Source organism: Miniopterus natalensis, chromosome 2 (assembly GCF_054644295.1).
Source record: "Miniopterus natalensis isolate mMinNat1 chromosome 2, mMinNat1.hap1, whole genome shotgun sequence".
Taxonomy (NCBI): domain Eukaryota; kingdom Metazoa; phylum Chordata; class Mammalia; order Chiroptera; family Miniopteridae; genus Miniopterus; species Miniopterus natalensis.
Genome location: NC_142082.1, coordinates 155,117,936 through 155,134,450, shown reverse-complemented (window position 1 = coordinate 155,134,450; position 16,515 = coordinate 155,117,936). Strand labels below are relative to the sequence as shown.

General features: G+C 40.9%; 1 protein-coding gene across 1 annotated transcript in view; it reads right to left on the bottom strand.

Moving 5' to 3' along the window:
• Positions 1-16,515, bottom strand: part of ITPR2 (inositol 1,4,5-trisphosphate receptor type 2) — a 404,038-nt gene that overhangs the window by 289,877 nt on the left and 97,646 nt on the right. The window contains exons 9-10 of the mRNA XM_087814750.1: positions 14,869-14,964; positions 3,436-3,480 (exon numbers count right to left, since the gene is read on the bottom strand). Of these exons, the coding sequence (XP_087670876.1) occupies positions 3,436-3,480; positions 14,869-14,964 (141 nt within the window). The remainder of the gene's footprint in view (positions 1-3,435; positions 3,481-14,868; positions 14,965-16,515) is intronic.

Genomic DNA, 16,515 nt, shown 5'->3' with positions numbered 1-16,515 from the left:
CCAATCCTACTTGGTAACGTGACACTGTGGAGATACCAACAATAGTCAGAGACCTATTGTACAGTGAACAATAAAAACCTTTCCAAACACAGAAAAACCTCACTTCTTGGGATTAATTTTAAAACGTCACTCTGAATTACTCACTAAGATCTATGGTTTAATTTTATTAATTTATTTATTTATTTATTTATTTAATATGTCTTTACTGACTTCAGAGAGAGGAAAGGAGAGGGAGAGAGAGATAGAAACATCAATGATGAGAGAGTCACTGACTGGCTGCCTCCTGCACGCCCCCTACTGGGGATCAAGCCCTCCACCAGGGCATGTGCCCTGACCAGGAATCAAACTGCAATCTCCTGGATCATAACCACGTTGGATGGGCTCTATGGTTTAATTTTAATTACATAGGATAAGTGGAATGTACTATTGTACCCCTATTAGAAACTATTGTTTATAAATGAAACTTATTTGTTTCATTTATAAATAGCCTAATAATTGTTTGTGTGAGTGAGCTTTTAACATATTTAGAAATTTTTAAGGAGTGCTGCATTCTCAAACTTTCTGCTTTTAACCTCGTTTACTCTGTTAATTTGCTTAAACTCTCCTTTCATAAACAGTGTGACAGTAAAATTCAAACCAGCCCCTCAAATTTTTAAATAATAATGAGTTACAATTATACAAGTTTTAAGTGTATGGATCAAGCTTCAATACCCAAGAAAATCAGTCTTATATTTCTATAACACGAAGACAGTTCTGCTCAAAATTATGTGCTTGTGGCTTTTGTATATAAACCCACATCTTTAAGGGAGAAAAAGACACAAAAACACTAGTTCCCCAGACAGAATTACAGAAGCATAGTGCCCTCCCTCTTCCATCACAAAAATACATTAAGGTACAGCAGAGCTTAGACAGGTGTTAAATTTAACATCAGCCAGCTACCCAAAACACTCAATTTAGGGAATGCAGGGCCTCAGGATATTAACCTAGTCTGCTGGGCTCTTATAAAACTAGCATTTTCACTTGGAAGGAAAGGCACACAGCCTCACAGGTTATACGAGTCAAAAATCCCCTATGAGAAGCCAGCCGGGGAAACTAACGGCTTGCCTGGCTTCTCCTGCCGTCCTGGGCTGCTGGTGGCAGCACAGCAGTTGGCCTCCTGTAACACCTTCTCTGTTGACTCATTTGTGAGTCATCGGATTTTTAGCAGAGACATCAGGTTGCAATTCTGATGTTAGGAGCCAGAGACATTCTGTAAGAAACAATGTATGCGATTGCAGGGCTGATTCAGACCTGTGTGAGGCCACAGCCGCATAATGATCTGCAGGCATCTGTGTTTCTGTTCCAACCCTCAGGGGTTCCTCCTGCTAACTTTATGTAACAGACCCAATCCTGCCATTTAAAGCTGCAGACACTTCTTTTGGCATGGATCCTTAACAATCTGCTATTCTCAAACTAATCCCTAATATGACCCCTCTTTCTTTTCCTTATCATGTTAGCACTAATGAATATACAGTAAAACTCAGGAAATTCGGTGGTCTTTTTTCAGAATCCAGTACCCATGCCCCCAAAATTTCTACAGAGCAGAATTTTCAAGTATATTTCAGCAAAGTCCCATGGTTCCTAGAACATTTTTGTTTGTGTATGTTTATACACAAAGACTGATGGTTCTCAGGAGGAAGAAAGTCTGGCCCCCAAGAAGCATTTGGCAATTTTCAGATACACTTATAGTTGCCACAGCTTGGGGCGGGGGAGCCACTGCTGGCATTGAGGGAGTACAGAGTCCATGGATGCTGCTAAACATCCTACAATGCAAAGGAGAGCCCCCCCACAACAAAGAATCATCTGGCCCAAAACATCAGTATTGCTGAGGTTATTCCTCAGCATAGACAAAAGACACTCCCTTGAAAAAATGAGATCACATTCCACCTAAATAAGGTAATGTGAAAATGGGTGATGCTATTTCAAAAAAAAAAAAAAAACCTTTCAAAGAGCCATGTGAAAAAAATGCAGCCTTTCAAGGAGAAGAAACTATCAGGTTCCCAGTCTAGCTTGAAACAGCTCCAGTATTTACAAAGTCCCTGTGGATGCCATACATTTGTAAGATTGGAAATAATAGGCTCTTTTGTAAAATAAATACAGCAATTTGGGTCTTAATGGGAGCTCTGACACACACCGCCTCATTTCAGCAGCACCATGCATTAACCTTCGACACTTCAGAAATGGAAGGCAACATTTTGATAAAGGTTGATAAATTACAGGAAAAATATTAACTGGATATTAAACAGACAACATAGAGAAAATTAGAGAAGAAAATAATTAGCATGATCACAGTGAACTCAGTGTTGCTGGAACCCAGATCTGAAGTGAGAGAGCATTCTATTCTGCTTTGGGAAATTGGTTTCATTTTTCATAGGTGAAACTCTAACTGCTCCTTTGTTTTCTTTTTTACTCAGAAATATAATTATTGCTAGGTGGTAAATGGCCTATAAAATGAGGAGCCATATTGTTAGCTTTATTGTTCCATATTCTCAGTTTTATTTACTTTCAAGCTAGGGATTTTGGAGAGAAAAGGAACAGAATAAAATGCCTCCAGTTAGAAGTGTCTCTAAAATGACAGATGACATCCGGTCATAAACTTCTACGGCAGAGGCAGTCCCACCTGTGTTACATGCAATTAAAGTATTGCTCAGACAAAGAGAGTGTTCTTTCTCACTTTTAGAGGTGAATAAAGAAATTGTATTCAAGAATTAAAAGGAAAAAATCTATCAAGTCTAAGTAAAAGCTTAATTAGCACAAAGAGTGAACTTCATCACGGATTACTGCTTATTTTATTCTTTATGCTGCTCCATAAACCTTCATATTCTATATCCTCGCACTCAGCTCAGCCCAGAATTATTAGCAGTGTCGCCAGAGTATGTAGCTGAAAGGAGATGAGCTCAGAAATTCTATTCAATTGTGCAATTTGAAGTTTTGATATGATGCCCTTTGAGTAGCACACTTCAGAATATCAGAAAAATCAGTCGTCTACTTGTTTGATGTTTCAATGTCCCCCTGAAGCAGAACACAGATTATTTAGAAAAAAGACTGTCCTATTTTAGTATCATGCCAGAGTTACATTTCTCCTGCCTAATTTCTATTCACTTCTGAAAACTAAACTTAGACCCACCATATCTTCCAGATGCTAGTTGCCTTCAGCGTTCAATCATAAATGGCCTTCAAGTTGCTAGAAATCTCCCTAAACACCCGCTACTGGACATCTTATTATCTACGCCGTATGATTCCCTTTTACCTTTTATCTTTGATCCACAGCCTCTACTCAGAGAATCTTCCTCAGAGACCCTAGTCTTGAAATATGCTATTAACTTTTCAATTTGTTCATATAAAACATAAACAATACGTTTGGGATTTCTTGGGGGGCTAAACAATTCTACTCACCACATTTTTTCCTTCACTTTGAGCATCTCGATAATCAGGATTAAGCTAAAAAACAAAACAAAACTAGTTTGAACAGCTATTAAAAGCACATTAGCAAGGCCACTGATCTTTAATTCAGTTCACTACTGTACTCTTAACTAATATGAAAAGAAGCTAAGAAAGAAACCATTCGTAAATATTACAATTTAAAACATTACCTTCAAACCCTAGTTGCAGGAGACCAGAGCTAAAATGCCAAGTGTATGGGCTTTATTTATAGAAGAACAGTTGACATCAAGCAAGTGGGAGCTGACCATCCCCCCTCCTCTGGGGAAGCATTCAAGAGAGCTCATTTTATACACCACAAAATCTGCCACTAATAACTCAGACACCAGTTTTTAAAAACACAGCAAAGGAAAGTCTTCACAATAAGTCAAGATCATGCTCCACATGCTATACACACAAGAAAAGAAACCTCAACAAAAGAGGAGCACTATATGAGGACTATTGAAACAAATGAACAGAGTGTGTGTCTGCAGGCTTGGACTGTGGAGTGCACGGTCACTCCAACGAGGAGGATGGGTTCTGCACGTGTGTTGTCCCTCAGGCTGCAATGTGTTCTTTTAATAATTAACCCAGAGTTGTGGCTTCAGTGATCTTATTAAAGGGATAATAATAGCGAGGATGGGGAGGAGGCTGAGGAGGAAGAAGAGAAGGAAGGGAAGCCACCCAAAGAAATCTCGGGCTAGATAAATTCACCAGTATTAACTAAAGGCCAAATAAATATATGCTTCAATATATGTTTTAATTATACTGTTGATTTCTTTTTCTAAATATAATAAGAGCAGTAATTATTAACACAAGTAGACTAAAGATAAATTGAAAAATATCTATTTCTAGAAAAAACAATAAAAGACAGGGTCATATGGAGATTCCTGAATCTTTTAGGACTTCAAAGAAAATATTTCCTTATGTGAAAACTAAATTATAAATCTGGCATTGGAGAGAAAGATCTAATATGCTATTCAATCATTTATTCAATAAATATTAATAGAGCATCTGTAATGGGCAAAGCACTGTGCAGAGGGTATCTTAGCAGAGACAGAGAATATGGTCGCTGACCACAAGACTTTGTAATACAGGAGGAGAAACAAGGCATAAATACAGTTAGCCTAAAACAAAACAATGTGGCAAGAGATACAAGACAGAAATGAGTAATTTATAAATAATATAGGTCACGAGGGGGAGGAATCTGAGGTGGGCAAGTTTATTCAAGAATAAATTCATGGCCCCGGCCACTGGTGTGGCTCAGTTGGTTGGAGCACCGTCCCATACACCAAAATGTGGCGGGTTCAATTCTGGCTCAGGGCACATACTCAGGTTGCGGGTTCGAACCCCATTCGGGGCACATGCTGGAGGCAACTGATCGAGGTTTCTCTCACTCTCACTCTCTCTCTTGCATGCACGCACTCGCTTGCTCTCTCTCTCTTCCTCTCTCTTAAGTCAATTTTTTTAAAAAGAATAAATTCATGAAGAAGGTGGCCCTTGAGATAAGCCTTGAAGGATGAGCAGAATTATAACTGGCAGAGAAGGAAAAAAGGAGTGAAACAAACCGGCAGTGCAGGGGAGTGAGTCCCACGTAGATGAGAAAATGAGACTTGCTCAGAGAAGACCCATAAATGTCACTTACACAATACTTTTTATATGCTTTTAAAGGTTAACCCTTTCCCCTTATAATTATCCTATCAGAAGTGAGTGTTAACCCCACTGTACAGAGGAGGCGCCTGGGGCACCTCAGGTGAAGAGCTCCGTTCAAGAATCTCCCCGCTGGCCGTGGCAGGGTTACGGGGAAGCGCACCGGTCTGAAGGCTCCCAGGCCACACCCGGGGGTCCCCGTAGCTCAGGGCTTCCTTCCCGCCTCCGCAAAGAGGGTGCAGTGACCCAAGGCGGGAAGGAGGTCGGTGCCGACCAGCGGGGACTTGACGCCATAGGCTAACGGTCTGCACCTTCAGAACAATTTTGAATATCCTTGGGGAAACTTTTGTAGAAACAAGACATTAAAAATCCTCAGCTGGCCTTGGTTGGTAGGAGATGGAGACCGAGGATGAGACAGAGGATGAAAGAGGCAAAGTAAACAAGGGCAGCGGCTGGAGTCAGAGGTGGCACGGCGCCGACACAAATACGGTGCTGCATGGGAGCAGAGCACGGTGCAGGAGGTCTGAGAGAGTCAGGAGACTCGGAGCGTGCAAACTGAGAGAAATCCGTTCATCGTGACTCTCAAGTTTGTGACCCTGAACTAAGAGAAGCCACTGTTTTGCAGGGAAACAATTCAATCTTAAGTACACATACTGAGTTACCGTGGCAGTGGGACACCTGAGATCAAATTCATGGACACTGAAGCCACGGGTGTGAGTGACAACGGGAAAAAAGAACAAATACCCACTACCAACCTTTGAAGGGAGCTCTCACTTAAATGGCCAAAGAGCACCAAAAAGAAGTCACACAGAAACTACGATAAGTCAGAATAGAAAAGTGGCAGAGAGAGAGAGAGAGAGGGAATATAAACACCTTGGCAGTGAAAGTCATGACTGTACCACAGTCAAATGAACTGCAACTTCCATCTAACACAATAGCAAGAAACAGACTGAAAGCTTTTACGTTCACAAGGAAGATGTTACTTTTTAATGATGAAATGTGTTTTAATCTATTATTATAATATTTGACATTAAAGTCATTAAACCATCATGTGTGTATTTTCAAATGCTTATATATGTATATTCCTCTTCCCAGTTCCTGGTGTTTCAGAGCCAATCCATTATTCTGATTAAGCCGAAAAGAGAAAAATAACATTTACTAAACGCTTACATGTTCCAGGCACAATTCATATTTTGATACATAATGTTTATTTGATATATAATATATAATATTTGGTATATAAATATTTATTTGTATATATAGGATTGCATATGTATGTTCTACTGTGTTTATTATATATACATATACATACATACACATACGAACCCTGACCTTTAGCTAAGTATAGGGATATTTAAAACTAGAGCCCTAATATTGATAAGAGTCTAGGCCAATGTACAGGTTCTTGAATACTAAGTTTTTAACTAATTAATTAAATCCGAAGCCTATTGTATACTTAGGAAATAAGTGTTTACTGCCATCTGGTGGAAGTTTTGCCTATCTACAAACAAATAAGCAAGTGGTCTTTAAAAAGGCAATATAAAAATCTTTAACAAATAAAATTATTTTGAACTACTCAAATCTCTCTCGTTTCATCGAAAGTCACTGCGTTAGTAATATTCAAAGAAAGAAGGTGTAGAAAGCAGCAGGTCAGAAACTGTGATACCTGATTTAGAATTCTTTCCACCACCCTGGAAGAACTATTTGCTGAGGCTCCGCTATTATATTCAAAATATGACAAAATTACTTCCTCCCCCATAGATATAGCTGTGAACTCTCCTGCACCAAAAGGTGATGCGAGTAAAAGATCTGTGGCAAACAGGCGATGAGTGTGCCGGCAGCGGACAACTGTGCGAAGTATTAAAGGCAAAAACGTATGTCTGTTTTCCTTCCCCTCATGTCACCTAATTACACGTGTGGCCCACAGAAACTGATGTTATAGGGAGAGAACCTGACTGTAATGCATTACCCAATGAAATCAGAAATGTCTTTACTATCTAATTCGTAATTACTCTGTTCCATATTTTGTCCACACTTTCTAGCATTGTGCATTTCTCCAAAACAAATCCTGAATTCTATAAAGCAATACTGTTGGAATCTCCAGGTTGAATAAGGGTCCATTTCCAGACCCCGATTCACTTTAGTATCTGTGATATTATGAATTACAGTAACAAATATCAATTTGGCCTTTGTCCCCCCCGTCTAGCACAGAGCCGCTAAAGCCCTTGCAATTTCCTAGGTGGTGAGAGAGAGAAAGGTGCCTTCTGCAATATTAAACAGATGACTGCGGAATGCCCCTAGGGAACCTGAGGATGGAGGCGATGAGTGCAGGGCTGGAACTTTCAGTCCCACCCCCTGACCTCCCGGGAGAGGGGAGGGGCAGGAGGCCGACTTGTTCACCAAGGGCCAATGATTTAATCAATCATAACTATATAATGAAGCTTCCATAAAACCTCAAGAAGACAGGGTGCGGTTGGCGAGCATGCGGAGATTGGGAAGAATGATGCCCCCAGAAAGAAGATGGAAGCTCTGAGCCCTTTCCCCATACCTTGCCTATACATCTCTTCCATCTTGCTGTGTGTGAGTTATAGCCTTTTAAATAAACCAATAATCTAGTAACTAAAGTGTTTCTCTGAGTTCGGTGAGCCATTCTAGAAAATTCATCAAATCCAAGGAGGAGGTGACGGGGACCTCCAGTTTGTAGCTGGTGGGTCAGAAGCACAGGTGAGAACCTGGACTTGCGACCGGTGCCTGAGGTGGAGCAGGTGGGGAGGAGCCTTATAGGACTGAATCCTTCACCTGTGGGATCTGATGCTATCTCTGCGTGCGTTGTACCAGAACTGACTGAACTTTAGGACACCCAGCTGGTGTCCAAGAATTGCTTGTTTATGTGTGGGGAACCCCCTCCCCACTGTGGAAACTGGGATCTCAGAACACTCAAAATAGTACATTACAAAATAAAATCTAAATCAATATTACATCTAATGTCATTGTTCTACTTCCTAGGTGTTTTCTACAGGTCACAAAAAATGGTGCTATTCTTAAATAGCTTGCAATTTATGCATGTGTGTCTCTATAATTAGACTACAGAATCTTCAGCATATGAAATAGTCTAATTTCCTTTGGATGGTGCCTCCTTCCTTTTTTTAAAATATATCTTTATTGATTTCAAAAAGAGGAAGGGAGAGGGAAAGAGAGAGAGAGAAACATCAGTGATGAGAGTCGTCATTGATCGGCTGCCTACAGCAGGCCCCCGACTCGGGATCGAGCCCACAAGCCGGGCATGTGCCTGGACCAGGAATCGAACCGCGATCCCCTGGATCCTAGGTCGATGCTCAACAGCTGAGCCATGCCCAGCCGGGCCCTCCTTCATTTCTTCATAAACAATAGGCTTATTACATTTTTCTGAATAGCCTAGCGACCCAGTAAGTGCTGGCTAAGAAGAATATTGTGTTTAGGAAGTATAAGTAAATTTTTAGGTGTTTTTTTCTTACTTGTGCTTAGATTAAAGGTTGCAGCCCTTTAAACTTATTGTGAGATTTAACCATGGTCACCTATAGATGTTAATAATTTAAACACTACACAAAACCAGTTGTCACAGATGTATACACATGATGAAAACAACTGCATGAGAGATGTCAATGTCCCAGTGATTGAGTTAATATTATTCTGCTCAGGACTGAAAACTCTTAGTTAACCATCTTTGTTTTCTTCCAAATATCAAAATAGTGCTTCCACCTAGCAGGCAGTCAATAAATGATTGTGTAGTTTCAGTATAATGTAGACCAGGGTTTCTCAACATCAGCACCATTGGCATTTTGGGCCAAATTAGTCTTAGTTGTGGGGGCTGTCCTGTACATTGTAGGACCTTTAGCTGCATGCCCAGCCTCTACCCACTAGAAACCAGTCACTCCCTCTCCCCAGTCGTGACAATAAAAACGTCTCCAGTATTTGCCAAATGTCCCCAGGGGAGGCAAACTCACTCTTGGTCTCCTATACTGTCATTATTCTGTTTCTAAACTGGATAAAATATCACCTCTGTGAGCCCGGATTTCCTTTTCTGTAAAGCAAAGTGACTGGATTTACAACCTCATAGTGTCTATGATTCATCCATTCTATCATCCAGTATTTACTGAATGTAAATTAAATATCAAATGCTGTTTTAGGCACAAGGTATCCAGTGATGAGCCACTATAATCCCCCCACACCCTTTATTAGTCATCTGACTGACAAAGAAGTTCTGAATAATAATAATAATAATAATAATAATGATAATAATAATCACTACTTTGCATTTTCTCTCCCCTTCCCATCAATGAGAGTGAATTCCTTTTCTGTGCAAGGTGCTGAATATTCCGTCATGTCTACTTCCAAAATAATCCCATGTAATAGATATTATCACCTTTTTTATACACAAGGGAACTGAGGTCCAGAGAGGTTACATATTTGCTTAGAGTCAGGAACTGTGAGCAATATACATGAGACTGTTTTTCCCACTGCACCAGGCTCTCTCTACCACCCTGGCCAATAAAGACACCATAAACTCAAAGGCAATTCAAGAACCACATAATCCAATTTGCCAGGAATGCCTCAAGCACATTACAGTAACATTTCAGAGTATAAATATGCGCATTAGAGTGGAAAGGCTGAGTAAAAAGAGTAATAAACTGGCAAATCCTGCCCCTCTGATAGGTATTTCCCTATAATGCAAGAAAAACCCAGTTTTCATTGGTCTTATTTTTTTAAATAGACTTTATAAAAACCTAACAGGACTCCTACTTTCCCTTTATGACTCCGTTTCTCCCGTTTCACAGCCATGCTATGAACACTCAGTCTACACTCACACCCATCTGCTGCTTTCCTCGCCGTTCCGCCATCCCCTGCATTCCGGTTTCCGCTAAAAATGCTCTCGGTAAAGTCACAAACGGCCACGCTCTTGCCAGATGCTGTAAATACATTCTGTTCCTAATCTTTTGGACAGTCCTCCCTCCTTTCTGCAACCCTACCTCCCCTGGCTTGGCATCTGTGATTCCGCCCACTGGACTTTCTGGTTGCTTTTCTGACTTCTCAGGCTCCCAGGCTTTGGTCTGCCCTTCAAAGACGATGTCTCCCGTGGTGCCATCTTCAGACATCTTATTACCCCTTTCGGGCTCTCGGTGATCTCATTCATGCTCATGGGGACCACATCTATTTCCTCAGCCTCACCACTCCCCAAGCATCTACAAGTTGCAGAACCCGTGCCTATGGGACATGCCCACCTGGACATTTTACAAGCCCCGCCAAATAAACAAATTCAAATTGAATGAATGATTTCCCTCATCAACTTCACCTCTTCTCCTTTCCCTAAATTCCTGAGTGACATCACCAGTTCTCCAAAGTGCAAATCCTCCCGCTCCTTAACCCCTAACATTCCATGGATCACACTCCACTGATCCTGTGTCCTACCAATGTCTTTCCCTTCTTGCCATTACCAGTGCCATTCCGTTGGTTCAAGTCCGCAGAATTCCTTGAAGGTATCATACCTTTGTCTCTGGTTTTCCTACCTCTACAGTCAATCCCTTCCGGTGGCTTCACAAAGGCTCCCAAGTGTCCCTGTCCCTGTGGTGACGGAAAGGTCCTATGTCTGCACTATCCAATACCCTGTGATCTTGAGCAACTTGAAATGTAGCTACTGTGACTGAGAAACTGACTTTGTAATTTTATTTAATTCTAATAATACTTATTTTCATTTAAATAGCCAACATGTGGCTAGTGACCACCATACTGGACCGTGCGATTCTGGAGTGTTCCTCTGTAAACACAGATTTATCTGGAACACCGCTCTTTAGCGATAAAGCCCATTTTCCTTCGCTTAATATATGTGGCCTGAAAAAGGCTGCTGCCCCACACTTCTGGCCCCACATCTCTCCTCCCACCTTCTACCACCACGTCCAAACTCACACACATCCTATGTGTGATACACGTATGTATCACACATATGAAACTAGCTTGCACAATATCCCGCGCCTCCTTCCCGGAGGGAGAGCTGCCCTCACGGCCCGCGCACGCTTCCTCTCTCCTCCCACCTGCCTTTCCCCTCCCTCGGCAGGGCCTCCTCTGGCCTCCGCAGCGTTCCTGGGACCTCCCTGGCACCTCCGCCAAAGGGGTGTTGCGCTTCAGTGCCTTCCCATAAGCCCGCTATGATCCAAACTGCTACAATACCTTTATCTCACTGCACTGGGAGCTCCTCGAGGGTGGAAATTAGATTTTTTCTAATGACATCACTGGTATCTATCAAATGTTTGCAAACAGCTGTCCAGCCCTAGCCTCTAAGGAAGGTAACTACCAGGATCAACTTCAAACGTCATTCCTATTACTAATCAGGTCACATTCAAACCCTTCATTCAAGACCTGCAAGCAAAGGGATTGTCACTCGGTGATTGGTTTAGAGCCCCTTTCTTTCAGCTGCGCTCTCTTTTTACATTGTGCACACACGATTTAGACATTCCACATCCCTCTCTGTGTCTCCTTGGCACTTTCAGCAGGGATTGTCCTTTTATTTCTCTGCCAACCTAGGTCTATTACTTTCTTTGAGAACCATGGAAAAGTTCACCAGAAGCCAGAGCCTTCTTTGGCTAATCTCACACTAACCCAACTCCGCCTGCACACATAATCAGCCCTGCAGGACCTTGCCTGCTGATAATCCTGTGCCATTAATCGTATGCTGTCTTCTGAAATAGAAGGTCAATTCTTTGAGGGCAAATACTGACTTCTCTGCTTCCTTCCCCACCTTCAGCATTCTCTACTGTGCTGTGAATTTATTGGGCACTTAAGAAACATATATTAAAGCAGGTATGAAATCTTAAAGATGATGTTTGTTGTTTTATAAATTCCAAAATCATTACTCCCAACTCTTGCATTTTCAACATCCCAACATGTGTGTCTTATTTTTTAAGTGGTATCTAGATATTAAAATAAAACTGAAGAATAAAATAAAAAAAAGCCATGGAGCTTTTACTCTCTTCTGAAGAAGGGTATAATATAATAAAACAAATACTGATGGGACGTTACAACTCAAAATGCTGGGAACTCCCTACCCTACTTCAATGATGTGAATAATTCTTTGAAATTAAAGACCTAGGCATCTTTAAAAAGCAAAAAGATAATCATTGTTTTTCAGCTGTCACAGGCTAGTTTCCACCTGCTGTGAACTGGAAGTAGAAATCAGTATGTTATCAAGAGACAGAAACTACAATCATTGTGACTTTGCCATACCTCTGGACACTTTCACATGGCAAGCATCTGAGATAGAACTGAGCCGGGATCTTGTCTGGATAGAACCAACATATGAAGTATAAAATCCCAACTAATGGACATCAATATTTTGAAACTATGATTTCTACTTTGATGTTAGAATACTACAAAGAAGCACTCATTCTGTTATACTAGTAAAAATCAGTAGAAAATAGATTCCTAGCTTTCAATTTTCAGATGTGTACTTAATACTTAATTCTCCTTCTCTTACCTTGCCATAAAAAAAGATGTGATATAAAGTATTAAAGGTCAAAGAAGAGATCCTACAAACACATCAGTCCCTATGGACAAAATAGCATCTGGCATTAAAGTCCTGTTCTCTATAAATACAATGAAAAGACAGTCTTTCAAGTTATTTTATAAGTATGAACTGCTTTGTACTTTTCAATGTTTAATGGATTCATTTATGTACTAAGGTCATGGATCTTCATTAAAGTTAATAAACAATTTAATTTTTAACAATCTAATCATTTGAATGTATCAAATGACACATTTTAATTATAGAAATTACGAAGGAAAACTAACAATGTATAACTGTAGACTACATCAGTCGCTAAAACAGCCATTGATTGAAAAGTAAATTAAGAACCATTAACCTAAGAGCCAAGAGAATTTTAATCCTAATTTAACTTTTATGAGATATCTAGTAGACCTTTCTAATTCTTATTTTAGACAAAAATTTCTACCTGACTTCTTAATTTTGCTCCAAACGGTTACTTTTCAAAAACTTCAAAACATTTATGATATAAAGAGCCCATAAATTGCAAAGCTGTATTTCATTTAGTTGAACGGATTCATAAATAATGAGCCAGGTATTTATAAAAGTAAGAACAATCGCTATTTATCATATAATAAAATAAATCATGCTGCAGACTGTGAGCCACACACTTGCCAAGCACTTTACCTCATTTGAGTCCCTTAATAATCTTATTATGTAAATATTGTGATTATCCCCCTTTTCCAGGGGAGGATATTGAAGCTTAGAGAGATTAATTTGGCCAAATGTGGTTCCAAATGCTTCTCAGATACAAATCCCTAAATTCTTCTTCCTGTCCTCTAAGCTTACAGAAGCCTGAATAGCTTCTTTATATTCCTTCATTCATTCCAAAAATATTCATCAAATGCTTTCTAAGTTCTAAGCACTGCCCTAGGTGCCGGGGAAATAGTGATGATGTTAAAGAAAATTCCCTGTCTTAATAGAAAATACATATCTGACTGAGAAATGTGGTATAAAATAGGCAATAAACCAGACAGTGCTAAACACTGTAAGAAAATTATCACGGATTAATAGGACGCGGAGGGTCCTGGGGTTGGGTGCTAGTTTAGGCAGGGAACAGCATGTTTATTGAAACTTCTTGTTTCCCACACCTTTTCCTCATCAGTTCTCCATCCCCACATCCTTACTTTCCCTCACATCCAAAACCAAAAGTTAGATAGTAATACTAAAAATTCTAAGGCTGAGTTCTGGTTGCAAATCCCAGAAGCAACTTTAAGTTGAAAAACAGAAACAGAGTTGAGGAGAGTAGAATGAATGGATTACTTTCCTACATCTAAAAACAAATATTTTCAAAATTATTTTCAAATTAGATAACCAAACTCAAATCACACCATTTCTAAGAAGTCTATGTTGTTGCTTCTACCCACCCTTCCTACCTATCTGATTGTCAACATGCTTTTAGTGGAGAAAGAAAAGACCTTACATGTTTCTACCACTTTTGTTGACAGTTCTTAGACAGTTCCATGTCTCAGGAAGAAAACCCTTTCCTCTCCAATGGTTTCAACAGTGAAAGCCACCCGAGAGTGAAACAGTGGCCTTTGGAAACAAACCTGACACTATCCAGACTGTACCACAACAAGCCGATCGCCTCTCCAATGCAGACGTGCTGAAAGAGTGAAGCTACACGGGAAATTTTAGGACCAGTCACATACACATGCAAATCAGATGCCCCATGCCACTTGACCTTCCAGTAAACCAACGCCCAGGGTGCTGCTGCTGTTGTTTAATTTATTTTATTGTTGACTCTATTACAGATGTCCCCCATTTCCCCCCCTTCCCCCTTTGCATGCCTCCACCCAGCCCCCACTCCCCCGGCCTCTGGGCATCACCACACTGCTGTGTCCATGGGCTACGTATGCATTTATGTTCTTTGCCTAATCTCTTCACCTTCTTTCATCCAGCAGCCCCCCCGCCCCCCGGTCGCCACTCCCTCCCCTCTGACCTCTGTCAGTCTATTCCATGTATCCATGCCTGTGGTTCTATGTTGTTTAATTTTAAGACAAAGGTTAATATTTACGTGTGAAGAAAAATGTATCCATCAACCCAGAACATGACAGGCAATAATGAAATCTGTATAATGTCCTAATTTGTACTTGCTCCTGCAAAAATAAATTTTTTTAGAAAACCTAACTGCCTAGTTCACTATTTCAGAGTCAGAGATTTCATAGCCCTACATCCATCAGTCTTACCTCCGCTGCTAAGTAGTTCCCAGTTGCGAGATGTTTAAATCTGAACAAGCTGTTCCACTGTCCTGCGCCCCCACGGCACGGGTCATGATGAACCACCTACAGGCAAAAAGAGCAAGGACAAGAATGGTTAAAACATATTCACGCGCCTGGCGAGCAAGTGCCAACAGTTTACCCAGGGTATCCGCCTCTTAATGCTAACTTTAGTATGTGTTTAATGTATGTTTCAATGAGAGGACAAAAGTTTTCATGAGTGTGGCAGAAAAACAAAAGTCCCCATAAATGAGGGGACTCAACAGTGAACTCGCTGTGCACGCATGATGCTATGCCTTACATCTGCCAGTGCAGCCCTACTCCAAAGACAGGCTCCCAGGCCAAAACTGGAGGTACAGCGGGGTTCCCCCCATTGGTTATTTAAACATTCATTCAACAGACAGTATTAAAAACCTACGATATGCTAGGTGGTGTTCTAGACAATAAGGACACAGCAATAAATAAGACTAGAGCTTTCAATGAGTTGAGGAACCAGGGAAGGCTCCTTTACGTATGACAGTTAGCATGAACATCAGCCTATGGCAATACATACACACACAGCATGAGGAGGCGACATGTGGGCCGAGACCCAGAGGGTAAGAATGAGACAGTGATGCAGAGAGATTGGAAGGTAACATTCCAAACAGAGAGAACCACAAACGCCCAGGCCTGGAGGTCTGGACTAACTTAATTCTTGACCCTTTCCATGTGTGCTTACTACTAACACCAGGTCCTTTGATGCCTGTCCTTGGAATTGGCCTTGCCTCAGATGCTGAGCCTCTAGGCAAGTTGAGAATAAAAGCAGAAGCTCTGAGTCTGGTGGTTATGACCGGGGGCTTGGCGCAGCAGCAAGACTCAAGTCTTACAGCCTGAAGATGACGGTGTTTTTTTGTTTGTTTTTTTAAATATATCTTTATTGATTTCAGAGAGAGGGAAAAGGAGAGAGAGATAGAAACATCAATGATGAGAGAGTCATTGATTCGCTGCCTCCTGCACGTCCCACACTGGGGATAGAGCCCGTAACCCGGGCATGTGCCCTGACCGGGAATTGAACCATGGTCTCCTGGATCCTAGGTTGATGCCCAAACACTGAGCCACACTCCGCCAGGCAAGATGACGGTGTTTGAGATCCAGCTCTGCGAATTACTACGGTATGATCAGAGCAAATAATATAACATCCTCAAGCCTGTTTCTTCATGTATAAAGTGGGTTTAATTCATAGATCACCTTATTTTTAATACTGACCATTCTTGGACTCTTGCCCCAGCCTCGAGTTCTGTGTGCTAATGCTGTATATTACTTTTTACGCCTTTTGTTAGACTTCAGCTTCTATGTCTTCCCCTACTCCAATAGCTCAAATAAGATGATAATTATAAAAATACTCCAAAGTGGATAAAGCCTTTAAAAACGCTCTTCCTGTGTCAAAAACAGGTCCATCCTACAAGGCTCAGTTCTCAAATCAAACGTTTTCCACAAATCCTATGACCCTGTCAATGTGTGAACTCTTGCGCCCTTGGGGAAGGCATAGGTACCTTTGAGAATCCCATAAATCTATTGGTTTTCTCATGTACACACACACACACACGTTTTGTATACAATTGTTAGAGGTTAACAAAT